The sequence below is a fragment of the Zeus faber genome (genome assembly GCF_960531495.2).
Source record: "Zeus faber genome assembly, chromosome: 13".
Taxonomy (NCBI): Eukaryota; Metazoa; Chordata; class Actinopteri; order Zeiformes; family Zeidae; genus Zeus; species Zeus faber.
The window spans coordinates 23,872,358-23,900,060 of NC_137198.1; the positions used below are offsets into that span (position 1 = coordinate 23,872,358).

General features: G+C 44.2%; 2 protein-coding genes across 3 annotated transcripts in view; one reads left to right on the forward strand and one right to left on the reverse strand.

Moving 5' to 3' along the window:
• babam2 (BRISC and BRCA1 A complex member 2) overlaps positions 1 to 3,614 on the reverse strand; it is a 91,059-nt gene extending 87,445 nt beyond the window's left edge. The window contains exons 1-3 of the mRNA XM_080011759.1: positions 3,509 to 3,614; positions 2,184 to 2,337; positions 597 to 673 (exon numbers count right to left, since the gene is read on the reverse strand). Coding sequence (XP_079867885.1) covers positions 597 to 673; positions 2,184 to 2,320 — 214 coding nt within the window. The 5' untranslated portion in view covers positions 2,321 to 2,337; positions 3,509 to 3,614. The remainder of the gene's footprint in view (positions 1 to 596; positions 674 to 2,183; positions 2,338 to 3,508) is intronic.
• A 196-nt stretch (positions 3,615 to 3,810) lies between these two features.
• The window catches only part of rbks (ribokinase), a 39,587-nt gene continuing 15,694 nt past the window's right edge, over positions 3,811 to 27,703 (forward strand). The window contains exons 1-6 of one of the 2 annotated variants that reach the window (XM_080011825.1): positions 3,811 to 3,883; positions 8,468 to 8,529; positions 13,998 to 14,130; positions 15,234 to 15,297; positions 16,208 to 16,270; positions 19,219 to 19,383. In XM_080011825.1, the coding sequence (XP_079867951.1) occupies positions 8,471 to 8,529; positions 13,998 to 14,130; positions 15,234 to 15,297; positions 16,208 to 16,270; positions 19,219 to 19,383 (484 nt within the window). In that variant the 5' untranslated portion in view covers positions 3,811 to 3,883; positions 8,468 to 8,470. The remainder of the gene's footprint in view (positions 3,884 to 8,467; positions 8,530 to 13,997; positions 14,131 to 15,233; positions 15,298 to 16,207; positions 16,271 to 19,218; positions 19,384 to 27,703) is intronic. The other variant, XM_080011826.1, reaches the window with a different exon arrangement.

Sequence of the window (27,703 nt, forward strand, 5' to 3'; positions counted from 1 at the left end):
ACAACATCCCAACTTCATTGGAATTGGGGTTATACTATATAGTGTATATAATGTATATAGTGTATATAATGTATATGGTGTGTATATAATGTAAATAGTATATATAATGTATATAGGGTATATATAGTGAATCTAGAGTGAGGCATGATGAGATGCTTGATGCTGAGACGCCGTGCATGCAATGTGCACGCCGGTATTGCTGGTTGTAAACTACTGGTATGTTTTTAGCATCTACTGAAAACCAGAATGATTAATTAATTGTTCCATGCATGCAACCCATAATAGTAGAAAAAATAGAGGCTCGTGTTAACTAATCAGATGTGTATTTTACTGAGAAAACATGAAGCATGAGAACCAAATAATGATATCAGATGTCATATCAGCCTGAATTTAGTACAGTTTCTGGGCCAGGGTGAGTTTGATAGTAATCTGGTGAATCCATCACCTCTCTGTGGTAAGTGAGTCAGTGAGTCGGAGTGAGTAAGTGGTTGGCCAACACTATCAGCACACTCAATATCACCACTTCTTCCAATGGCTACTTCACCCAACTTGAAAGCAAACAGGCCCCAATGGAAGGGAACTTCTTCAGAACTTACATTTCAAGGTCTCTCCAGCGTAGGGAATGTGGAGCTTGAAGCGGTCACAACACGGACTGGGCGTCAAGGTCGTACATCTAGGAATAGATCAATGTATAAGTCAGTGGTTACAATTTTTGGGATGGTGTCAAGCTACAGTAAACCCAGGTGTATCAATGTCATTTAAATGGATGTAACATGTCTAGGTGTAATTTTAGACTTTAATTTAATTTTCAACAGCACATAAACAAGGTGATCAATACAGCATTCTTCCATTGAAGAAATCTTGTTCACCAGCTTTCAAACACACCAAGTAGCTGAGAAGCTCATTCATACTTTAACTTCAAGTAGACTCGACTACAGCAATGCTCTTTTTTCTGGTCTTCCAAAAAAATCAATTAAGAAACTGTAGAAAATTCAGAACTCTGCTGCTAGTCTTTTTAACGAAAACGAGGAAGAGAGAGCATGTAACTCCTGTTTTAGCTCCACTGCACTGGTTCCCTATATCAGAGCTATGCAACTTCAATAGCGAGTGGGCCAAATAGGAAAATCACTGGGGGTTCGTGGGCCACACAGAATACTTTGTCAATGAATGGCTACAAACAACTATAGTTACAGTCATGTTAATAGATATATTTCTACATGGAATAAAATAGTCACACGCATCCTCTTTTTTTTTTTCCCCCCACTTTAATTGTATCAATATAATCAATTCCAGACAGCATCCAGTCCATTAAAAAAGTAGGAAAATTATGGTTACAAGACTTGATACAGAATGAAAAAAGTTTCATCTTTAAAACCAAGGAGACATGGGGCGTTTTTCTGACAGGTCCATATCTACTAATGTAGAAAAAAAATCTTAATTTAGTAAAACAGTATCCATCACACTAACAGTAAGTAGGAGTAGTAAGCATACATAAGGTGCTTTTCAAACAGGTCCATATCCATATAATAAAATGCCAAATTCAGATGAATGTAGTAAAACAGTAACCATCAGAGTAACAATAAATGGGCCAGTTCATGATACTATTAAAAACAGCTGTTATCTTTGCTAACGTGAGTTTCTCTTGGACCGCCAGCCCAACATGCAACGTGAGCTTGACTGAGTGAATCAGCTGCGGAGTGGGTCATGTCTGTGTGTTCTGTTGCAGCCTATCTGCAGCAAGCGAACTGATGCTGCGTTCACTGGGAACTCGGAAAACTAACTCGGGCATGGGCAAGTTCTTGTGAGCCATAATTTATTTTAAAAGAGCCTGATACCTTTTAGAATGTTAAAGTCCTTCTACCTGTATACAAAGCTCTTAATGGTTTAGCACCCTCTTACATCACTGATTCCTTGTTGCTGGATGTCCCTTCACAAGCCCTTAGGTCCTCTATAGCAGGTCTTTTAAACATTCCAAAAGTCCCCTAAAATGAAATTGTGGAAGCTGCCTTCATCCACTATGCACCAAAATTGTGGAACACCATACAAAAAAACAGGGCTTGACATTAATATTTGTCCGCTTGCCTGGGGCAAGCAAGCTCTGTTTTCGGACAAGTGGAATGCCTCCTGCAGTTGTCCGATCCGGCAAGTAAAAAATAAATGTGATGTAAAAAACTATAACTCACCCTGTCTTAAGGTCTGTCACTCGGAGGCAGCTGGTTGAGTCGAGACCAACTCGTCCGTTCCGCACAACAACGCACAGCAGTGGCCTCAGTCCTGGCGAAATACGATGCAGTGCAACCTCGGGGGACATGTTGTTCATTTTCAGCTATCTAGAAACTAAGGCCACACACAATAAGGAAAGTGTCAATATGTGAGTAGGTAGACAATAATATTGACAAAAATTTAACACCACAATTTTTTGAGCAACGATTATTTGACGATATTTTGTGGTGACTACTGATGCTATAGAATACTGATATTTACTCACGAGAAACACTTATTAGTTACATGGATATTTTAAAAGTGGTATATACTAGGGCAGTATCATTAGATTTTAGTAGATGATTAATTGTCAGATAAATAATTGCAAGTAAAATAAAAAATGTCTTTGTTGATCTTATGCGACTATAACAGTGGCATAAAATAAAACTTTTAATAATAAAATAATACCAATGATATATCCACCTATTGCAGAAGAGCCATTCCAAAAATTCAGATTAAATTCAGTCAATTTTCTTTCACCAAACGGATGGAAACACACGGAGGTATCACATTCCATTTAGTGTGACATTTATAATATGAGTTTAATATTTTGAAGCAAACAGGTGATTGTTGAGTCCAATGATTTTGCAAAAAAAAATGTGTGATCTACTCAAATCATCCACAATCAGGCGATTATGGATAATTATGACAAATCTAATTATGACCCTTGATTAGAACAGATGGAACAGCTTATGAAGTTCAGAAAATGTGCATTACAACACTGTAATGCAGCCTTGGATGACATTTAGCTATATTGCGATAACCTCAATGGCAGACGATATCTCGTCTCATATCACGACATTTATATTATAACAATATCTCGTCTTGCATCACGGTACGCATATTCCAGTGATAGCTAGTCTCATATCGAAATACAGTATTGATGAATAACAGTGATATCTAGTCTCGTATCGCGATACGGACATATAACGATATATACTCTTAATTATGAGCTGGTGTCTAAAAAAAGTACGTCCATGTTGAAAACTCTGTCCTTCCCCTTCTCCCATTTTTTTGCACAAATGTTGTCCAGATTTGCTGAATAACATTGAAGGTTTCATAGTCAGAAAACTACGCTTATACGTGGATTTGTACGTCTTGCACGCCACTGTCCATGCGTTTGCTATATTTAGCCATTGCTAGCTTTCCATTCGGTAACCCGTTCAATGTCAATAATTGCAAGGTCCTTATCCTATAATATATATAAGTTTGCCTTTTAACACACGTAATTCAATTACCGCTCTACCTGTTAAAGCTGGAAATCAGACAAAACCAGCATAAACGCCAATATTTACTTCATTCTTTCAAAAACTTCCGGTACATGGTGTTTGGGTCCTTTGGACGGACCGCGTCGAAGGTATTGGTGCTTTTAGCGATGCCTGTGAGGAGAAAAATACGGCTCTCAACCGAGCTTAATTGATATCGGGGCCATCTCTGTTAAAGTCATCCCGGATATAGTTTTAGGTTTAAAAAAAAAAACCCTACATAGTTAATAAAATATTATGTCTCCGAATTGATTCGCTCATAGCAACGGGTTCTGGCAGTAGGTCAGACAACTTGATGGTAAACTTTGACCACCTCTCTCTATAGTAAATTCTGCAAGATCAAGTTTGGGTGCCAGGTAAATGCAGAATATCTCGTATTTCCTGACCTGACACATATCTTATGTTATATGTTTATGTTATGTATTCTTAGTTTTAATGCTTCTCCTTAAACTGTACATTTTCAGGGTTGGCAAATAGCTCGTGCCTTTTCAGGGTTTGAAATAAACATGACATCATACTATGATATAATGTGAGTCTCTGGCGTGACATCACCAGACCAATTCGCAAATGCGTATTAGTCTGGAATCTCGCCGTTCATTTGCGATTTCCAAGCGGCGTTACCCACGGGTGCAGACCAAAATGTCTCTGGAAGCAATTGGATAGACCTACAAGCAATCAGACCAACGAAACATGTGACGTAACGCTGAGCGAGTGAGTTGCCAAGTTAAACTTTTACCAAATCCTGTCGGAAATATGATAAACACATCTTTCGTATCAACAAAAGCTTCTTAGAGGAAAATATACCGTCCAGTTGCTCAATGCTAGTCGCGATAGGGGATTGGACACGGCGTTCCACGTCAGCGGCAGCCATCTTAGTAAGGTGCCTCAACGGGCGAAAGCGTATTCAACAGACCGTTCCATGTCCGCGGCAGCCATCTTGGTAAGGTGCGTCAACGTCTGACCTCGGCATTGTCATCAAACCCGCCCCGTGATAAACCGTTGTGATTGGCCCACCCCTGGCAAGGTTGGGTGGAAATCTGTTTGATGGGAGGGTGGCCAGAGGTATTCTGCACAGCAAATGAAACATGAGCTTGAAGATTCGTCTACTTCCCATGCTTGTGAGTCTCCTCCATTATCGTGTGACTTTACCACGAGTTCACAGTTGAATATATACACCTATCATGTGTTGATTAACCACGATTTTGGAACAGTTTTAAAACAACTCCAGCTCAGTGGATTACCATTCCCCACATGGCAGTTTCCACCCCATCCCCAGAATACAAGGAACCCAGTTATTCCACTGTTTTAAATATAATGGAGATGTCTCTATCTTTCCGGCTGTAAAAATCGAATGGCATGCTGTTCGGTGGGAGGGTTTGCTTATGTGATTGCCCACAATATTGTATGCGCCTCTATACCACTGTACCTGGAACAATCATTTCAACATCAGCTTTCAGCTAAAGACGCCCACAGCTATCACAGCCAACCCAAATAAGACCTGTGCGTGGTTCTGCATTGTGTTTTTTTTTGGCTCGGAATCAATATTATTGAGCATTACTTCTACCTCCACTTGTTTCTTTGAAAAACCGACGAGGTTGGGTTTAGATGATCATCAAAATAAACCCTGCCAACGTAGCATGCGGTGCAGTGAAAAGGTATTTTCCCCTAGCCTGCACTTTCTGCAGTTTTAAGTTGTTTTTTCACTTTGACTTTGTTCGATACTGTATATCTGTGTATGTTTGAGTGCTTTATAGGGGCAATGAGACACCAAAGTTTGCCGGACAGCCCATCCCAATTTAGCTTAATTATTACAAGTTTTTTTTCCCCTGAGTGTGACAATTCATAGCGGTTCTAGAGGCACATCAGACCTTATGGCTACAAAGCCACGTCTAGGGTCACAGGGACTCCACTGTATCACTGCAAGAGCCATATTTTACAGTGAAAATGTAGTGAGTTTAGCCAGGAGTGGTCAACCTGCCAAAATCTCCATAAAACCCAAGATTCAATCACCCAGGAAGACAGGTAGAACTATACAGCAATATCCGGAACTGGAATTCATAGCAGAGTAACAAGGCAGAACCCATCACTCACAAAGTAGAATTTGAATGTTTGTCTGTAGTTTTCTGAAAAAGCTGTGGTCCTCCTTAATATTGTGACCAGAAAACTTAACTATAATGCGGCATGCTCAACTTCATATTCAATGATGTATCACTTAATTCAGGAATTTTCTCAAGGCGAGTTATTATAATGTAATCTAACTAATAAAGATAGCAACCTCTGTATGTATGTATATATGTATGTTCACGTTCAAGTTCAAGTTCAAGTTCAAGAGATTATTTGTATGTAACTGTACATCCTTTGATTATCTCGACAATTTTTCATCCAAGCCGCTGGTTTCTATCCGATGCAAAGTAATACCAGGGCCAGAAAGGCCCAAAACAAACTGTAATCATTGGTTTTCTTTGGAGAAATGGTGAACGAGGATGTGCAGCGGATTACTTTCACTGATTGTTTTCTGCTAGTGTTGCACGTGGGTGTTCACGTAACATGCTTGCGGAAAAGAATCTCCCGTTGACCACACAGTGAGGGGCACCAAGCAAACGCAAGCGGGGAAATATTTTGAGAGAAACAAATCCTTATTTTGGTATTGATCCTATTGACGTTGGAATCGATCTTCAAAACGAGACGTAGTATCGGTCGTATTTTCTTTACTACTTTACGACTACGATACTTTTGGTATCGATCTGCCCACCCCTGCAATGCAGCCCATTCCGAACTGGCGTGTTTTCAACAGGCACAGCACTAGTTTATTTTATTAAAATATTTTATGATTTAAATGTAATAGATTTATTATTTAATTTAAATATTTTATTATGACATTGAAATATTTTATTATTACATTTTAATATTTTAAAAGCTTGACTCAAAAATATTCTGGAAATAAGTTAGTTTGAATCGGAATATATATGATAATTAATTGATAACTAACTAATTTATATTTAGATTTGTTCCCCCACTCGATTTTTAGACTTATTGTTGGAGTTTAATTTTGATATATTCAATATTGTAAATATCTATCCTGCATGCTGAAAAAATGAATGTAATACAACATAATAATAATAATAGTTATGACAATAAGCAATACAAATGCTGCTGTTATAGCTATTACATATTTCCATGCCGCTACTTTGAACATTCATTAAAAAAATAAAACTATTCTCTTGAAATAATCATGCTGTACATTCTTGAGACATTTATAATTAATAGTAGTACTTTATTTCTTGTTTTATTTTTTACTGTTGGACTGCTTATAAGAATGTATGTATTGTGAATTAGTGTACAGCCTCTTACTCTGTACTTCATGCTTCCCCATTGAGTTGCTGCAACGCCTACATTTCTCTAGGGGATCAATTAAGTGCCATTTTATCCGATCTTACCTAAACACCATAACACCATAATAGTTAATTCCCTGCAACAGCAAGCTTTCCTCTTTTTTTCACACACACACACACACACACACACACACACACACACACACACACACACACTATTTGTGTGTGTGTGTGTGTGTGTGTGTGTGTGTGTGTCCTCTGAGGGAGCGATCAGGGCGCAATTTGTGCACTTTGTGTTTTTGTTTTATTTTACAAAATTTCCCTATTGAACGACACAAAAAAAGCACCGTGCCCCTGTCTGGATTTAAAGATTTAATCCGCAAGCTTAACCGAGTCCGGCACAGTCGCCACCCGACAACCACCGTGCATTTGCCTGCCACGTTTACTTCCGTATGACAGGTCGGTTCAGGACCGTGACCAGTTCACACTGGAATCTGATATTGGCCACATTTAAATAATTATGTGAACAGCCAAACAAAAAAAATTGGATTTGAGCAATATATCCGAATTGAGCACTAAGACTTGCAGCGTGAGCGTAGCTTTAGTGTTGGAATATATAGAGGAATCTTTGCACATTCTTGACAGATTAAAACCGAAACCCTCCATGAATCATTTTATTTAATGTACCTCTGTGGCCTAAGATTTCATGGAGCGTTTTCTTAAGCTGTAAGTAAATTCATGCCGGTCAGCTCAGATAACGCCATTGCCAATTCAACACGCAAATTCAGAATTTTGAGGAGTGGACCCCGCTGTATTTCGAGTGGACGGACATGGAGGATCTCGTTTTAATCTACCGCCGTGGATGTGGGGAGCGAGTGTTTCTGGGCTCACTGTGAAGACAATATGCTGCGAGATGTGGGAGAGAGAATTTAGCCATCCTACAGCCAGCGGCCAGGCTTTCCAAGTCTTCTGCTGCCTAGGAAGAGATTTGAGGAGATTAACTCCCTAGCATTAGCTCCGATACAAGCCAAGGATTGAATTAATTAAGATTCTGCTGGGCTGCGTTCTGTTCACGTGGTGGAGCCTTGAAATAATCACCCCTGTTAAGATTGGAACCTGTCCAACTAAGCTGGCTGTGAATGCTCTATTTATACCTTCTTCGCTTGTTTCAGTCAAACTGATGCTAATGTAGAAGCTAAATAATATCAAGTGAATTTAGTGTCTTGCAGCGGTTTGGAAACCGCTTCACACAATTTGCCTGGTTTTGCTGTAGAGTTTGATAAGTTTGTATTTAAGGCAGAAACCACCACAACAGTCATCCTACGTTGAAAACAGTGGCTCAGAAGGTAGAGCGGGTCGCCTAGTAATCGGAAGATTGCTGGTTTGATCCCTGGCTCCTCCTAGTAGCACACTGAAGTGTGCTTGAGTAAGGTACTTAACCCCCTAACGGCTCCCTACGAGCCTTGCGTGGCTGCCTCCATCAGTGTATGGATAAGTTGTACGTCGCTTTGTAATAAATGTAATGAAAATAATCCTGCAGTCTCGGTAACATGTTTTCCACCGACATTGCCATCGAAACTAACATATTTATGCGTGTGTCTTGATTAGATCATGACTGAAAATGCCTTCGACGTGGTTGTGGTGGGCTCCTGCATGACCGACTTGGTGAGGTAAGTAAACCTGGACTTAGGGTCATCTGCATAACCATTTATGAGGTTTTGCCACTCACCATCCTTATCACTTTGGTTTATGGCCCAATTTACGATCATCATCCTAAATCTGGATTCAGGAAACCTGCTTCCTCAGGTAAACACACCAGGAAGGAAGCCGTCGGGCAACTCTTTCCATAGAACAGGCTCAGCAGAATCAAAGGAATACAACAAAACTTGACATTTCATGGCAGTAGTGGTCTATCATCTGACTAAATTTCAACAAAATGGTTGCCTGTCTCAAACTTGTTCCCTTTTCTTATTATAAGTCCCTATCTCTACCATTTTCCTTTATTTTATTTAGGGTTTTTTTGTCATGGATACTTTGGGCTGAAGGGTTTTTCCACCAAGCCTTGAAAAGGGATGGCTAATCCTGTCCACAGAAGAAAAGAGGAAATGGTTTCAAACCTCGGCCGATGGCGCTACCTTTTTACATTCGGCACTGTCCCGAAATGTTGCATCCAACGGCATGTCATTGTTTGATTGAAAAAAATCTTTGAGAACGGATCATAACGTTGATCCGTCACGAACCCTGTTCAGTTGGTCCGTTCGTCTTTCTAACCCTTTTGAAGATGTTGTCGCCTATTAAAATTGAATGATCCCTTTGGCCCTTTTGTCCGCAAGCCACACCAAAGATACACAGAAAATGCACCGATAGAATCTGTGATGGATGATCCAAATATTGAAAACACACATTCAAGTGTGGTGTTCCACTAACCCTGTGTAATTATTATTTACTAAAATGTCAGTTAAAACATCGTTCCTGATATGAGGGCCCACGGAGCCAAACACGATTCCTTTGCCCACAAGTTTGTTAGTCATCAACTCGAGCACAATAGGTGAGTTGAGATCAGCGTGACACCCGCATTTACCTCAACTTATGACGGATGAAGAAAAAGGGCAAATAGACCACGGAATGGTGCACCGTTTAAGTGGTTTTTCCATCAATACTAACGCAGGTACTAACCCCCTGTAAGGTCGTTTCTTGCGAAGTACTCAATAATGTGCGGGAGATTAAAGAACCAGACGGTTGTTTGGGATGGGCTTTCATTCTTCGATGCCAGAAGGAAAAGTGCTTACCTCGCTGTCGGCTATGTAGATATGCAGAGATATGTGAACCTGTTGTGTCATGTTGTCAGGGAGGGGAGTTAATGTCTTCCTCACAAGTGCACACTCAACTTTCACGTTTCTGCCATTCATGCAAAGTCAAATATGAGCTATCGCTTAAAAAGCTGAACAAATCAGATATCAAAAACATGTGAGCTGCTCCACTGACTTGGAGGCGTGTGGTGTGTATTGTGCGGTTCATTAGCAATTCAGTTAGTGACTTTTGCGCTTTGAAGGGCAGGAGTTGTCAATTAAAGACTCTAATATGCTAATGGCACCAGCCTGTTTTGGAAAAAGGGTGTGGGTAGGGGGCTTTTTGGATGGAGTTTGGGAACGGGAATAGGGGAGGGTACTTGGAATACATTTCCGGTCCTTCAAAGTGATATGCATGGCTTTGAAGTCGAAAATCCAGTTGTCTTGAAGAACAAATGTTTGGTCTGTTTCGCAACCAACTGGCGCACGGCGCAAAGAAAAGTTCCATCCCCAGGAGTGTTTCCTTGATGCACGTAACACACACGCACACACTCAAACATATACACGTACACAAACTTGCACTTTCGTCTGTCTCCTCCTCGCTGTCGGCTACACACACAGGCATTATGCATATCTTTGCGATGCTATTATTTATTTGTTCATGCGCCTATTTTACATCATATTGTTTCATAGTAAGAGGCTTATGTGTAATTGTCTCATATCTGCAGTTCACAAGGGGGAGGAGCGCTCCCCGTCTCTCCAAAGCCTCTCGTTCTCCAACCCATTGCCAAAGCCAGACAGTGCCCCCTACTGCCACAGTCTACCCAGTCCAAATGGTGGAGCAATCTGTGAAATCAGGGTAGTCTTAAACCATGGCGTTATATTTATTTTAGGAGATACAGAAGGGAGGAGAAATTGGATTTGAGCCTGAGTGCTTGGACAGACATGGTTTTCTGACTTGTTGGGGGTCACAAAACTCCTCCAATCCCTGTCCCTGCCCGAGAAGAATTACACACCGTAGTATAATTCTTCTTGATACTTGATACTTGATTCTTCTTGATCTAGTTCTCGTGTGGAAGTATTATTTCCTGCTAGTGTACTATTCAGTACACAAACCCCCAGAACACTTGAAAGGGTCTCTTTTTGTGTCTCTTCTTTTGGCCAATTATAAGACAAATTGCAATCGGAAGTTGATATTATACCACAAAAAAGCCAACACATGTAGCTGTAATGAAGACAAGTCACCTGTTGTACAGAGTCAGAGTCAAACTATAAGAGTGGACATTTCCACAAAGGGTGCCTTTGATCTCTTGAGGGGTGTGTGTGTGTGTGTGTGTGCGTGTTTACACATGTAGTCCAATCAAACTAAGATGACATCCGACAACCTATTCCGATACAAAATACTCAGTGTCGACAGGGCCCATATAAGGTCCTTTTTCTTAACACCGGCATATCTTTGTTTACTCGCCCTTATCTCATACTGATTCACCGACCTTTGAACTTAGGCTCTCAGGAAACACGGGAGCGCCCAGTCGATGAGCGGAAAACCTTTTATTTCTTTAGAGATTAATACAATTTCTGATGACACATCTAGTTGAATATGTGTCAACTAGTTCTCTACAGGTTTGTTTGTTTATGTTTATTTGGATATTACGCTATTTTTTCTTGTCAGTCTTGGTCTTAAAGATGGACCGGAAATCAGTCTTTTTACGTCGACAAGCCTTGAACACAGCATTACAAAACATGCAAATGACAAATTTTATGTTTTGTGAGTGACTGTCAATCAACTCCAGAACTAAGGGGGCGTGGTCTCACCCTAATAAATATTCATGAGCTGACCTTTGACCGACAGGTACACACAACCAGAGGTGAGAATTCAAAAGATTTGTGTAAAGCATGCTCAGCTCAACGGGGGAGCCTGCCTTCCTAATGTGATGATTTCAACTGACTGGCTGTATGAGTGTATCAGTCATTTCTGAAGTTATACGTGACGGTAAAACAAGTCGGTGTTTCAAGTTCGGTCCGAGAGACAGAAACTATTTATGCACTTCCAGGCAGTTTCTTTGGATCAATCTCTGAAACAAACAACTTCACACAACGGAGACCATACTTATTTTGTTGTTTTTGTTGTTGTTTTGTCAGCAAGTCAGTTTCCTTTCTTGCTCACCGACAGCTGAGGAATGTTTCTCAAAGAACAGCTGAGGGAACAGGGAAATGAGCGGCAGCCTAAAAAGCAAACACCTCACTTCACACAATACCTGCTTCTGGCCTTTGCCTTCCGTGGGAGACGGCGCAAGGGAAGTTGCCATTACACATCGCTTTTTCAGGTTTGTGTGGCAAACTCAAGACAGACAACAATAGAGATAGTTTCTTTGCTGGGCGTGGGCCGGTGTGGGCGGGTTTATTTATGTTTGAGTTTGAGAGTTTGAAAATGGGTTTATCTCACCTGTCAGTCATCCATGTCTTAAGTGGCCAATAGCGCCATTGGATTCTATCACGGGTGGGTGTTACAGGGTGGCATGCTTTGCTTTTAGTGTGCAACAAGTGACTGTACTTGAGCATTAAAGCCTATTGTGTGTGTGTGTGTGTGTGTGTGTGTGTGTGTGTGTGTGTGTGTGTGTGTGTGTGTGTGTGTGTGTGTGTGTGAGCATGTGAGCGTGTGAGCGTGTGAGTGCATGCGTGCGTGTCTGTGTCCGTGTCTGAGTACGAGCTTAAACTCAGGAGCTCCACATTTGTCCAAAAATCCTTCCTAGCTCAACAATACATAACTAGGTGTTGTCATAGCCAATGTTATAAAAAATATATATATATATATATATATATATATATATATATATATATATATATATATATATATAATTCATTAAATTTGCCCCTTGACTTCCAATCTAGATAACCTGGAAATAAAGGACAGGCCGACCGCAGGATGTTCGGTGAAGCTGTCTGAGTCATTGTTTTTTATCAACTCTGCCGTGAGAGTTTGCCAAATGTTCTGTGACAAGTTTTCAAATTCCAGTTAAAATACATAAATGAAGGAAACTAGCATGATCTTGTCCAGCCAGAATACCAATGCTGTTTCATACTGAAACTGGGAACTATTAGCAGTGAAAGGTTTGATCATTTTTTGAGTTTTGGTTGGTTGGAGTCACTTGGTAAAAAGAGAAGTTTGACTTTCTGACACTTTGTCCATTTAATTCATTTTCGTGTTCTTTATGTTGAATGAGATACAGAAGACTCGGAAATAGACACTATCTGAGATGCCGGAGTGACTCCCGACTCCTGAGTCATTTCAAAGATTTGTTTGCTTTCTTTCTCTCATCGCTAACTATTAACAGGCCATAATAATAAGCACAGTTATATATTATGTTTCTGACATGTTTCTGATAGTGGTGGGACGTGGGATTAGTTCATTGTAAAACGTGTGCTGTGGCAGGAAATGTCAGGAAGGACTGGTCTCAGTTACTAAAAAACCTACAATTCATTAGGCTTACTGTAATTGGACACTTGACACACATGCACACACAGATGGACAGCAAATGGCAAAAACTGGATGCAAAAGATTATTCACCATCCATAAATTCCGCTGTTCAGAATAACGCTGGGCAGTGGCCAGACCACAGCATCATGGCGAACTGTATAAAACTGTCTGCAACCCTGTTTTCTCCCACCCGTCTTAATCACCACCCCGCTACGGCTTGTGATTGGAGGGATCGGGAAATGGAGAGCCGTCCCTAAAGGACACCAACCTGTGGCATGGCAGCCCTGAGGGCGGAGGCGGACCTTCACCCAACCCTGATGACTCAGGCATTACTGGTGCTGGCACTGTCGAGTTGAGACAGCTCTGGGTCATGTCGGTTGCATCATTAGTACTTGGAAACCGACCAGTACAAACATATTCAAACTTTGTGAAGTATCCAGGCTACTTCACCAACAGAGCGAGCCAGCTTTGACATCTTTCACTGTAGGAGAAAGGACTTTGATTGAAATGTTGGCCAAACACATTAGCCATATCACGGCGAACTCTGTGCTAATACATCCAAATGCATACAAGTGTTTTACTCAAACAAGATTGTGATTTAACCGATAACCTGACATAAATCCAAGGGTTACAGATGAAATGCCCCCATGATTGTATTCATGAGTACTTTAGAGGTTACTAAAGTGTCATCAGAAGGATAAAAAGTGATAAAAATTACTTTTTTTTGTTGTTGTTTAAAATGTTTAGTTACCCTGTAAGTTCAAGGCAAACCTTTCATTCTTGCCTTTTGTAATTCCAATGGGGAGGGAGGATCAACTTCTGCGGTAGCTATGGTGCATGGGTTTTCACTCATTGCCTGCTTTTCTTTCAGTCAGGCTCCGAGGCTACCGAAGGCTGGAGAAACCATCCATGGCCACAAGTTCTTCATCGGTTTTGGGGGCAAAGGGGCCAACCAGTGCATACAGGCAGCAAAACTCGGAGCCAAGACGGCTATGGTCTGCAAGGTAGGACACTTGAAACGCAATGCCCAGTTGTGCAATGTTGCTGTGGTGCAGCGTTATGTGTTATAACTTTGATTAAATCTTTACATATTCATCAGGAGTAATCTCTGGGCTGTTGTTGTGGTTGGGCTCCTCATTTATCTCCAAATGAGGAACCCAACAACCCTAAAAAGGTTAACGCAGATATGTGAAGTTGTAGTTTACTAACGAGTCAATGACTGGAAATATGAAATGTTCTCTCTTTGTCCGCACTCCAGTCAGTCATCTCACCAACGCAACTCAACTCAACTCTCCTTCATTTTCTGTTGATCAATACCATACCACATGCATACAGCCACCCACGCTCGCCCGCCTTCAAACACGGCTATTCCCATACTATACAACCCCATCTCCAATCAGTAGACACAGAGTGGCCTTTCAACCCGAGCACCAAAGCACCAGGGCCCCACCCCTGTCAGAACAAAGAGGCTTGATCGATAACGGCCCAGTGCGGGAGGAGCTCTCTGGGCATGGGGAGAACCCAAAAATAGAAACCCGAGCTTGTCAAAAAAATAATATTAAAAAAAAAATAAAGATCCAAGATGGAGGGCCGCTCTTCAAAAGAGAATGGGGGGCCAAGCAGCCACGACGAAGCCCAACCCTGCATTGTAAGCAGCGAGAGTGCCGGCGTTTTGGCACGTTGTTCTGAAAAGCGTGGGTTCGAAGCGAGCGCCTCGGGGCAGGGTGGGGGACCTCTTCCGCGCCCCCAACCAGTTTTAGATGTGGACATCCCCGTGCGGAAAGAAAAGAAGGGTACGAAGGGGGGAGAGGATGCGAAAGAGAGGTGGACATGAGGAGGCGTCAAGGTGGGGTCATCGTGTCTTCAAGGCTTGGCGCAGATGGTCCTGTGTGGTGTGTGTGCGCGCACGCACGGCCCTGGACTTTGTGTGTGTTGGTTCTCGCATGTACGCGATGGCGGCTCGATGCCAGTATGCCGGCGGGGTACAAGAAAATCCATCCCATCTGAGGTTTGAGCGTACCACTCATCAAAAGTTGCCGCTAACCAAGTCTGACCCTGTTTGACTCTGTGTTTCCTTTAATCATTTTGCATTCATTCTTTTCTCTAGGTTGGTAAAGACTTCTTTGGAGAAAGCTATATCCAGAATTTCAAAGACAATGGTGTTCACACAGGTAATGAAAGACTTTTTGGCCAAATTCTTATTTTTTTTGCATAGCATGAATGCTTGTTTCCCGAAATATACTTTTTCTTCCCTGAAATGTCCCTCACTCATTCAACAGCAAAATGACTAGGTAATATGCTTTGTCTTTGTTGAAATCTTAAAATTGTTGTGTTGCAGTCTGGAAATCAAAAAGGGGCTGTTTTGACCGCTTTTTAAAAGCCTAAACTACTGATCATATTGAACACTGACCAGATTGACTTCTGAGCTGTTCGTTTTTGGTAACATATTGACACTCATTCTTCATAATGTACAGTATATAGAAAGTTGCCTTTCTGCCCGGACCACCAAATCTAAATACCCTCTAGCCTGTTGCTGTTGAGACCCAACAAGGAATATTTTTGCATGTTTTTCAAAACTAATAGAGAAACAAACCTTTTATATGAAAAACTTGTACGTATATTTCCCTGTAAAAATGCAAATCTCCTGAGGATTTTCAGTGGAAATGTTGATGTCATCACTTAATGAACTATCGTTCAATGAAGGCCAATCAGGCTGTTTATGTTCTCCACGGTGGATTTGGTGAGACGATTTGGTAGGACGTGCTTAATGAAAAACCTTGTCACTTCAAAATTATCATCTTACATATTCTATTTGCCCTTGAATTTACATAGTGTAAGTAAGCATTGTCTTAATTTATGACACATGCATGTTTTGTCATGTGCAGTGTCCCATCTCTTGTAATGCGTTGTCTTCATTTTGCGTATTCATTTAATAGTCCTTTCTTCTTTTAGATTGTACCGCAGCCCCTTGTTCACACTTTTTCTTCTTTTTTTAAATGTCCTCTACCAGTAAATTTGACACGACTTGACTTTTCACCCTCCCATCTCTACCCAACTTTTTCATCTATTCCTTCGGTGCAGAATTTGTGGGGCAGGCCTCAGACGCAGCCACTGGCGCCGCCTCCATTATCGTGAACGACGCAGGTAAAGACTTTGAGTCGCCTGATCTGCAGAGTGACCTATATGCTCTCAGAGTCGTGTGATTGCTCGCAAAAACTAGATTTCATGCAGTACACACACACACACACACACACACACACACACACACACACACACACACACACACACACACACACACACACACACACACACACAGACACACACACTATAGTTCCGTAAGTTTGTTGACTCACCAGCAGTCTAGGTGACTGCAATCACACCCACACACTCACACTTACTCCCAACACTTTAACATGCCAACTGTCTGCAGGTTCCAATCTAATGCAATGTAGTACAATCTCGGTAATGGTAGCACACTGTTACACTCCCACGTGTTAATTATTTCTCCAATTTATATCGTTTTTCACAGGAAATTACTTTCGAGGAGATATTTCTTGTTTCCATATGTGTAAATATATATATTTATACTGTATATATAGATATATACATATATACACGCCATAACATTAAAACCAGCACTCATAACCAGAAATACTGTGTAGGTCCCCCCCAATGCCGGTAAAACAGCTCTGACCCCCTTGGAACAACCCCCCCCCCCCCCCCCCCAAAAAAAAACAGCTCTGACCCGTTGAGGCATGGACTCCACAAGACCTCTGAAGGTGTCCTGTGGTATCTGGCACCAAGACGTTAGCAGCAGATCCTTTTAGTCCTGTAAGTTGTGAGGTGGGGCCTCCATGGATCGGGCTTGTTGTTCCAGCACATCCCACAGATGCTCGATCGGATCGAGATCTGGTGAATTTTGAGGCCAAGTCAACACCTTGAACTCTTTGCCATGTTCCTCAAAACATTCTTGAAGAGTTTTTGCAGTGTGGCAGGGCGCATTATCCTGCTGAGAGAGGCCACTGCCATCGAGGGATACTGTTGCCATGAAGGGGTGTACTTGGTCTTCAACAATTTTTAGGAAGGTTGTACGTTGTATGTTTGGTACGTGTCAAAGTAACATCCACATGAATGTCAGGACTCAAGGTTTCCCAGCAGAACATTGCCCAGAGCATCACACTGACTCCGCTGGCTTGCCTTCTTCTCATAGTGAATCCTGGTGCCATCTCTTCCACAGGTAAACGACACACATGCACCTGGCCATCCACATGATGGAGAAGAAAACATGATTCATTAGACTAGGTCACCTTCTTCCATTGCTCCGTGGTCCAGTTCTGACGCTCACATGCCCATTCCAGCCAATTAAGGCAATGGACAGGGGTCAGGATAAACACTCTGACCGGTCCGCGGCTACACAGCCCCATACACAGCAAGCTGTGATGCACTGTGTGTTCTGACACCTTTCTATCACAGCAACATCAACTTTTTCAGCAATTTGTGCTACAGTAGCTTTTCTGTGGGATCAGACCAGACGGGCTAGACTTCGCTCCCTATGTGCATCAATATGCCATGGGCGCCCATGACCCTGTCACCAGTTCACTGGTTGTCCTTCCTTGGACCACTTTTGTTAGGTACTAACCACTGCATACTGCAAACACCCCACAAGACCTGCTGTTTTGGAGATGCGCTGATCCAGTCGTCTAGCCATCACAATTTGGTCCTTGTCAAAGTCACTCAGATCCTTCCCCATTTTTCCTGCTTCCAACACATCAACTTCAAGAACTGACTGTTCACTTGCTGCCTAATATATCCAACCCCTTGACAGGTGCCATTAGAACAAGATGAGCAATGTTATTCACTTCCCCTGTCAGTGGTTTTAATGTTGTGGTTGAAGGTGCATATACATTGGCATTCTAGACGTAATCTCTTTACGGTCTAGCTCAGGGCTGTCAAACAAATTCTAGGTCACGGGCCAGATTGGGCTTAATACCGCTTCATGTGGGATGGATTTCTTTTTCGAGCTGTGGTTGTGTGGTTGGCAGTCCGTGTGTGTCTCGCACACTCACTACTCAGAAGCACTTTCAGGGGTAGTAAAGTTGGAATTAATCAACTGTGAGCTTCCTCTAAATGGTTCGCACACTTGGGGGGAAAATGCAGGGTTGTAGTCTGGCCTGGCAGTGTGCAATAAGGTGTGGGAAACAATAAACAAAAAATGTATTTATGTTATACTGCAGACGTTCCATATCATCATATACAGTATATCTGGATATTGTTTTGTAATGCTAAAGATGCTTATGGACTCAGATTTCGCCACACCTGAAACACTCAAATTTAAACTGATTCGAAAGCACCAAAATTTAACCCCCACAAAGAGCTCTCTCGGTGAGGTTTATTTGCAGCGCATGTAGTTCAAGTTCAAAAGATTATTTGTCACATACATATACATACGGTCATACATATATGCAGTGAAATCTAAAGTGGACGGCCGTCTTTACACTGAGTCCGAAAACGGATCCGAATGTCTAAATCTAACAGGCGGCCGTAGTTGTGCATGTGTCTCACAAAATCACAAAATATGTCAGAGAAAATTGGAGAGCTCGGCCTTCTCCAGTAGAACAGCAAATAGTGGAACATTAGTTAGTATGTTAATACTAATAACGTCACTTTGTTGTAGATATATGTTATTTTATATAGCATATTTACTTGGTTTTATGCCAAGTTCCAATAACTCTCACTTGTCAAGCGGCAACAGTGACTTCTGGTCAGGGTGTCCGTTCAAACATTTATCGCAAGATTTGTCGGATCCACTTAAAGCCGACTTTTGGAATTTAACTTTTACCTTCAGTACGCAAAGTCCACACAATGAGCTTTTGCTGTGAAACATGGTTCACAAGAACCTTCAGAGTTAGAAAAACGTTTGCCATTGAGCCTTAAAGCCAAACACTTGATTGAACTAATTTACTTTTAGTCTCCTGGTTCCACTCGGGCCATTAGGTTTCAATTCAGACCCTAATTATAGGGTTTGCAGAATTCCTGCAGATGCTCCATGTGTCGTAACTGTTGCCTTTAATTTCCGTTATGTCCGTGGGCAGGTGAGAACGCCATCGTTATTGTGGCTGGTGCCAACATGCTGCTGGGCAGCGCCGATCTGCAGGACGCTCTTCCAGCCGTCCGCCATGCGAAGGTGCTGGTCTGCCAGTTGGAGATCAGCCCGGAGGCTTCCCTGCAGGCGCTACGCATGGCGCGGCAGAACAACGGTGAGTGCGTGCACGCATATAGTCATTATGTAGACACACAGTGGCCACTTTATTAGGTGTACCTGTACACTTGCTCATTAATGCAAAGATGTAATCGGCTAATCGTGTGGCATCAACTCAATGCATACAGACATGGTGAAGAGGTTCATCTGTTGTTCAGACCAAACATCAGAATGGGCAAGAAATGTAAGTAAGTGTTGGACAGGATGGTTTGAGCATCTGGATTAGGGATGCAAATTTAAAGGAATTTCCTCAATGGATAGTTGTCAACATCAACAAACAACCGTCAATTAATTGACAACATAAAAGCTAATGACGTCATCAGGGGGTGGCGCAATGGTGCTTTGGGACCTACGCGGCGTCCCATACCTCCGAGATTGTGTGACAGGGTGCGAGGAGGGCGAGGAGCATTTCTCCTCATTTAATTTAATTTAATTTCAAAATGGAGAAGTTGGAGGCAAGACTCGCAAAGCTGGTTCGCACATACAGGAATATTTACGACCCGGCTTTGTGCAAGTTAAATATTTAATGTTTTTGCCATCCTTTGTGACAGAATGAGCCAGATGCTACCTACCAGATCAAGTCTGGTGCAGATATGGACATCGAGATGTTAATTAATGTATTAACATTACTAAAATTGTGAAATATAACAGACTCAAATAATTGAGTTTAATATATTTTATTGGAGTCATCACTATAGCAACATATCACTTGTTTCATTTTGCCGTCATACCTCTCCCTGATGCAAGGTTTTCTTCCTCCCCCTGTGCTGTTCAGAAAGTGCCGTATCCCATTCCCGTCTACCGTGTTCCATCTGAACCCAGCATTAGTTGTTGAGCAACAATAAACATATAGTTTTCTATGCGCAGCCATGTTTGTTGTTTGTCGTTCTTCTTCTTCTTCAAGCCTCTATCTATTCTACTACTTACTCCACAGGGCATTTTTTTCTCGACTACCCCCTTTCATTCCTGTGAGTACTACTACTACCTGGCTGGGCGCCCTACGCCTTGAAGACTCCCATTGATGCAATAACAACAAGACCGCCGATTGTTCAGTTCTTATCAATAAAACAAAATCTTAATCGATAAAATTCTTATTAGCAATTTATCGATAGTTGATTAATTGTTAAGATCCATAATCTGGATTTTCACACACAACAAAATCCAACAAAGTCTCTAGAGTTTATCGAGAATGGTGAAAAACAAAAACACCCAGTCACCTGTGGGTCTGTGGGCAAAAGCTCCTTCTTAATTACAGAGGTCAGAAGAGAAATGCCAGACTGGTTAAAGCTGACAGGAAGGTGACAAACATTTACATTTAGTCATTTAGCAGACGCTTTTATCCAAAGCGACTTACAAGGGAGAATAACATTCAAGCTACATTGCGACAGAGATTAGTGTAACAACAACATTAGTGTAACAATAAATACTGCTAGGTAGTGCTAAGTAATTGTAGGTTAGGACAGGAGGTACTCACTGAAGAGCTGGGTCTTCAAGTGCTTCTTAAAGACAGAGAGGGAGGTCCCTGCTCTGGTCATTTTTGGCAGCTCGTTCCACCAACGTGGAACTACAAATGAGAATAGCCTGGATTGCCGTGGCTGTATGGCCGGCAGAGCCAGGCGATGCTCATTTGACGAGCGCAGCATCCGGGGGGCAACATGTGCTCTTTACAAGAGCATTTAAGTAGGCGGGAGCATTCCCAACAATCACTCTGTAGGCCAGCATCAGAGACTTGAACTTGATGCGAGCGGCTACAGGTAGCCAGTGGAGCTCGATAAGCAGCGGAGTGACATGTGCCCTCTTTGGCTGGTTGAACACCAGTCGCGCCGCCGCATTCTGTATCAACAAACAACTAGGCGTTACAATAGCAGTGAAGAGCAGAAGAACATCCATGAACGCATGTGGAACACATGGAACCTTGTGAAGTGGATGAAGAGGGACCACTCCTACAAGCTAAGAACAGGAAAGTGAGGCAACAGTGGGCACAGGCTCACCAAAACCGGACAGTGGAAGATTGGAGAAACATCGCCTGGTCAGACCACTCTCGCTCTCTGCTTTGACATGCAGAAAGTTTGGATGGAAAGGTCAGAATTTGGCGTAAACCACATGAATCCATGGATTACTGCTGATTTGTATCAACAGTTCAGGCGGTGGTGGTGGTGGTGTCATAATGTGGGGAATATTTTATTGGCACACGTTAGGCTCCTTAATACCAACTGACCAGCCTACCGAGTATTGTTGCTGACCATGTGCATCACTTTATGACCACAGTCAACATCATCAGATGTCACAAAGCAACGCAACATGACATTGAGTTAATTGTACGCCAATGGATTCCAGGGTCTCCGGATCTCAATCCAATACAACCACCTGCGGGATGTGGTGGAACGCAGAGAATGTGCAGCCAAAAGCCATGTGACTAAAAAGGCGAGTAAAAGGCGAGTCCTACCCAGTACCTGACCAGGTGGATAAAGTGGAGAGTGTTGGCATTTGAATTAGCTTCATTTCTCCTTTCCCCTCACCCTTCTGTGTGTCCTCTCCCTATGAAACAAACACCTCTTTCCACATGCTGCCGGTAGCCCCGGCCTTGCCAGGGACATGCAGTCTTTGGTAAATAGTCTTATTCTACCCTCCCCCCACTGTTTCACCTGTTGTGATTAACCACGGCTACCGAGCAAAAGCTTCCCTAATGACATCCTATTAATAGAAAGCGTCCGCGTCACAGGCGACATCTCGGGAGCCTCTCTCTCTCTCGCCCCTATCGTCAGCTCCACCCCCCCCCCCCCCCCCCCCCCCAGCCTGTAATCATGCTCGCCAGGACGAAAAGAGTCGTCGCCCTGGCCACGGCGCAGATGGGTGGCGCAGATGGCAGCGGCGCGAGCCAAAAGATCCCCACTACCGACGGGCTCCGGGCGTTCGGCGGGATTTCGTGGCACGCTCGCTGCATGCGGCTCGGCTGAGGAGCGTGAGTGGAGACATGAATGAGGGCCCCGCCGAACATGTCACCCTAGATCCCAGTGGCCCGAGAGTTGCGTAAATGCCGCTCCCGGAGCAAATAGAGAGAACGAGTGTTCACACACACTTTGCTCAGTGGCGACGTCTGGAGGTTTTTTTCTTTCTCATTTTTGATGGGGTGAGATATCACAGAGCAAGGGTCGGCTTAAATGACGCAAATATCACCCGTCCCAGTCACACATACCATACCTGCATAACCGGTTAAGAAGAATTTGTTCTATTTCTCTATTATAAGTCCTTTATTATAAGCTGTCCTTTCATCCCCGTCTGCAATGCGAGAATCTGTTTTAATGTTTCTCACTAGATGCAATTAGATCCTCTTAAAGCCATTTTCAGTTACTCATCAGTGACTCATCTGTTGTGTGGTGAGTGATCTTTCTTCCCATCTACTTTCTACTGCCCTGGTTGTACCGGGGAAAGATCAATCAAACTAGGGGGGTGGGGGGTAAAACCATCAATAACAGTCAGTATTTCTCACTGTTGATTGCTATGATCCGAGTGTATCTTGGCAGATGTTTCGATATATGCAAGATCAAATAAATACAGAGCCTTGAACTGAACACCCAGAGTCATGACACCCAGACACCCGTGCCAGACGTGACTCAGTGTGTGAAAATCAGCCTATTGCACATGTGCTCCAGCAGCTGGCTATGTTCATTGCGTGTGTGTGTGTGTGTGTGTGTGTGAGAGAGAGAGAGAGAGAGAGAGAGAGAGAGAGAGAGAGAGAGAGAGAGAGAGAGAGAGAGAGAGAGAGAGAGAGAGAGAGAGAGAGAGAGAGAGAGAGAGAGAGAGAGAGAGAGAGAGAGAGAGAGAGAGAGAGAGAGAGAGAGAGAGAGAGAGAGAGAGAGAGAGAGAGAGACTAGACAGCTGTATGTATGTGTGTCTGTGTACAGCTGGTCTCTCCCTTTCCCACCTGGAAATCAAAGCATTTCGCCTGTAGTCATGCTCGTCTGTTTGTTTGACAGTAGCGGTTTTATTACATCAGCGAGGCCGGATTGTGCGTGAGTGTTTTTGTAGGGCTGAGGGGGGGTTCACACCAAGCCTCCCTTCCTCTACGACGCGTTTTTGGGTCGAGGTCTGTGCGCGGAGTCCGTGTTTTTATATCGGCGCTAAGGCGACAGGATCGCCGCACGCACTTGTTCTGCCAACAGATGGGCTGGAGGTCAAGGGTTCTCCTTTTGAATCCTCTGGCGCGAGTAGGAAGAGAGGTAAAGAGCAAGCAAGGCCCAGGCGCAGAAACTACAGGAAAAGATTTTTGGACGTTTTTTCCTGTTTTGGGCTCACCCCTCATGTAGTGCGTAGGTAGGTTTCGTTCCCGCAGCAGTCGTGCCTTTTTGCCAGTCCTAACATGTGGATCCCTCTTCCATGCCATCAGGAGTTCAGTGCAAGTAATAGGGGACAAATCTCCAATCTGTGTTCAGTGCATCTCACTCCACATTTCAAGCCAAGCTAACATGACTTCACAGCAGTCTGATGTTGCAGGAGTGATTCAAGGAAGAGTGATTAAAAAAACAATAATTTGGTTTTATTGCTAAATTCATTGTTTGCTGGTGTTATTTTAATTGCTGTGCCACAGTGTTGTTCCCAGTGTTACACCAAAATGGGGTGACGTGGAATTGTTTGACAATGACTCCTTTTTCCGTTTCGAGAAAGAAAGTCGCTGCATCAACCAAGGGAAAAAAATACTCTTTTAGAGATTACCTACATTTCTCTCATATTTGTATAAATATGAGAGATAACTTAGCACTGTGTTAAGATACAAGTGAGGTTGTTTTAACTTAGATACCCATTTTAGACAAGCACTGCCAAAATATTTGTAGCCTTGTGTGGCATTGATAGGTCCGACTCGAGGCAGGGATATTTCTTAATGTTTGTCTGTCTTGTAGAGGGGATCGGCGCACGGGCTCGTCAGCCTACCAGGAGACAGAGTGGAACGGCATTCCTCCTGCGTCCGATACCGATACCACCACGATAATCATTATTATTATTAAGAGTATTATTATTTATCTTTCTGGCCTGCAAGCTTTTTGTTCCACTCCATAATAAAACTATTGCCATGTTGGCGCACCAAGGCAAGAAAGACTCCATCGCCTTCCCAAAACCCCTACATGCGCCTTACAGGGACTCCCACAAATGGCATCTGAACAGGGACCCGGGAGGGGCAGGGCGCTGAGTGAAAGGCGCCCCGGAGCCGATCTGCTGGCTGTGGAAACGCCTCGTGGACCTGAAGGAGGAGCGGGACTTCCTCCGCTGCCAATTGGAGTGCGTCCTCACCTACGTGAGCGCCCGGCAGCACAACACGACCAGCCACTGGCCCGCCGCGGCCAACTGGGAGCCAGCCAGAGGACCAGACCCACATCTGACCCCAGGTCCCATGCAGGATTTGCAGGTCCACAGCCCATTGTGATGCCCCAGAGGAGGATGTCCAGGGGCTCGCTGCGTCCGACCCCAGGACTCACGCAGGATTTGCCGGGTCTGCAGCACGCCGCGATACCCCAGAGGAGAATGTCCGGGGGCCTGCTGTGTCCGACCCCAGGACCCACGCAACATTCGTCAGGTCCCCAGCCTGTCCCGGCGCCATGGAGTGGAATGGCCAGGACTCCGCCACACCCACAGGTGTCATGAGATGCCCCCTTCCTTCCTTTCCTGTGGTGCCGCTGGACACTCTCTCCCCTTCCCGTGCTGTCCCTTCTCTGTCCTCTGTCAGTTCCCATGGCGGTGTTTCCACGGGAAATCAGGGAACTGCACAGACGTCTGGGCAGGGGTGCGGGCACTTCAGACGGCGCGGCCACGACCACCGGAACTGAGAGAGACTAGACAGCTGTATATGTGTGTCTGTGTACAGCTGGTCTCTCCCTTTCCCACCTGGAAATCAAAGCATTTCGCCTGTAGTCATGCTCGTCTGTTTGTTTGACAGTAGCGGTTGGTTGCTTCGTGGGTAAGCCTGATGGGTCGGTCCAGTTCTGCGTGGACTACGGAAGGGTGAACGTGGTGTCAAAGTTCGACGCCTAGCCAATACCCGAGCTCGATGAACTTCTCGACTGGTTAGGTATGGCTCGTTTTTTCACGACACTGGATTTAACCAAGGTCTACAGGCAGATTGCCTTGTCTCAGGAGTCCAAGGAAAAATCAATGTTCTCCACTCCGTTTGGCTTGTACCACTTTCGCACACTTCCGTTTGGGTTGTTCGGTGCCCCAGCTAGAGACTCATGGACCACGTCCTGTGTCCGCATGTAGCATATGCTGCGGCCTACCTCGATGACGTAATCATTCACATTGACACCTGGGAGCGTCATATGCAGCATATGCAGCATTACCAATCAGAGGCCGCGCTTCAGGACACTCTTACTGACATAGACTGGGACACGTTCCAATCAAGTTCCAATGACGTCAGCGAGTTTACGGAGGTAGCTGTGAGCTTCATAGCTACGCTAGCGTACAGCATCTTTCCCATAGCGAAATTTCAGATAATTCCTTACCACCGCTTACAACAAAGGTCTTGTATCCGGAAACATGGACAATTACAAAGCGGCATCGTACAATATGCGGAGGGCGGTGAAGGACGCTTAACGGACATACAGAGACACAGTGGAGCTACAGATGGAGCAACAGGACACCAGATGGACTACGGACTACGGCTACGGACTATAACTAACTACAAGAGCAGCCTCTCCCCAGACACAAGTGTGGACGTCTCCCTAGCCAACGAATTGAACTCCTATTATGTGTGGTTTGAGGCTGGAAACAACACTGCTGGTTCACCGGCTAATTGAAGTTACACCGCTGGGGATGAGGGCGCACTCTCAGTGTCTGAGAATGTCAGGAGGGCTCTGATGCGTGTGAACACCAGGATAGCTGCGGGCCCAGATGGCATATCTAGACGAGTACTGGAGACCTGGGCTATCCAGCTAGCCCCGGTGCTCACTACGATATTCAACATCTTCCTTGCTGAATCAGTGGTCCCGTCCTGCCTCAAGAGGTCCACCGTCGTTCCTGTCCCGAAGATCGCTTCTCCTGCCTGCTTGAATGACTCCTGTCTGGTGGCCCTCACCTCGGTGGTCATGAAGTGTTTTGAGAGGCTGATTAAGGATTACATCTGCGCCTCCCTCCCCCCCACCTTGGACCCGCTGCAGTTGGTGTACCAGCTGAATAGATCCACGGATGATGTGGTCTCCCAGGTACTGCACACCACGCTCACGCACCTGGATGGCCGGAAGAGGGCCTATGTGAGATTGCTGTTCATCGATTATAGTTCAGCTTTCAATACCGTCCCCACCAGACTGGCTGTCAAGCTACAGGAGCTAGGACTGAACACTCCGCTGTGTGCCTAGATCCTGGACTCACAGCCTGGCCCCAGGTGGTTAGGGTGCGGAGGCACATGTCCAGCTCCCTCACTCTGAACACAGGACCCCCCCAGGGTTTGGTGAGGATCCTCAAGTCCTTCTACTCTGGAGCAGTGGAGAGCATCCTGACAGGCAACATCACTTTCTGGTTTGTACTGTTCAGGACAGGCGGGCCCTGCAGAGGGTGGTGCGTTCAGCTGAACGTACCACTGGAACTACCCTCCCCTCCCCGCAGGACTTATACACCAGGAGGTGGAGTAGCAGAGCCCGTAGGATCATGAAGGATCCTCACCACCCCAACAACAAATTGTTCCATTTGCTGCGGTCAGGCAAGCACCTCCGCAGTCACACAGCAAGAACAGAGAGACTGAGACGGAGTTTCTTCCCCCAAGCCATAAGGACTGTCAATGGCGACCTCACTCGGGGTCCTCACTGAGACACACACATAGGCTCCACTACCTTACTGTACTGTATGTAGCATACTGTACTGCATACTGTATCACTATTCTGGGTTACTGCATAATGTGTTACTGCATACTGTGCTGTATTGCTGTTCTGTTCGGTGTTACTGTATTGTTGTGCCGTACTGTTGTATACTGTACTGTATATCTCCACACACACTACCTCACTTTATTCACATGCCACTTTAATGCACATCCGTATATACGGTACATAATAGCCTATCCCATCTTGGGGCTGGCCGGCTAGGAGGTTTGTTCCCGTCTTTTTTGAGCTAACCAGCCCCTTGTCCAACTTAACTTGAAAATGTGCTCCAGATCCAGTCCAGTGGTCAGCTCTCTGTGGGGGCGGCGGCTGTTGGGTGGATGTCTCCCCGGCCTAAGACGGGCGGTGGGGGTATGTGGCGGGCAAAGGGGCGTGGCCAAGCACCGGTTGCAGGCGACAGCGCGGCTCCCTTTCCCGCGGCTAGCAAGTTGCCTCGAATCGGCCTAATCATCCATGCGG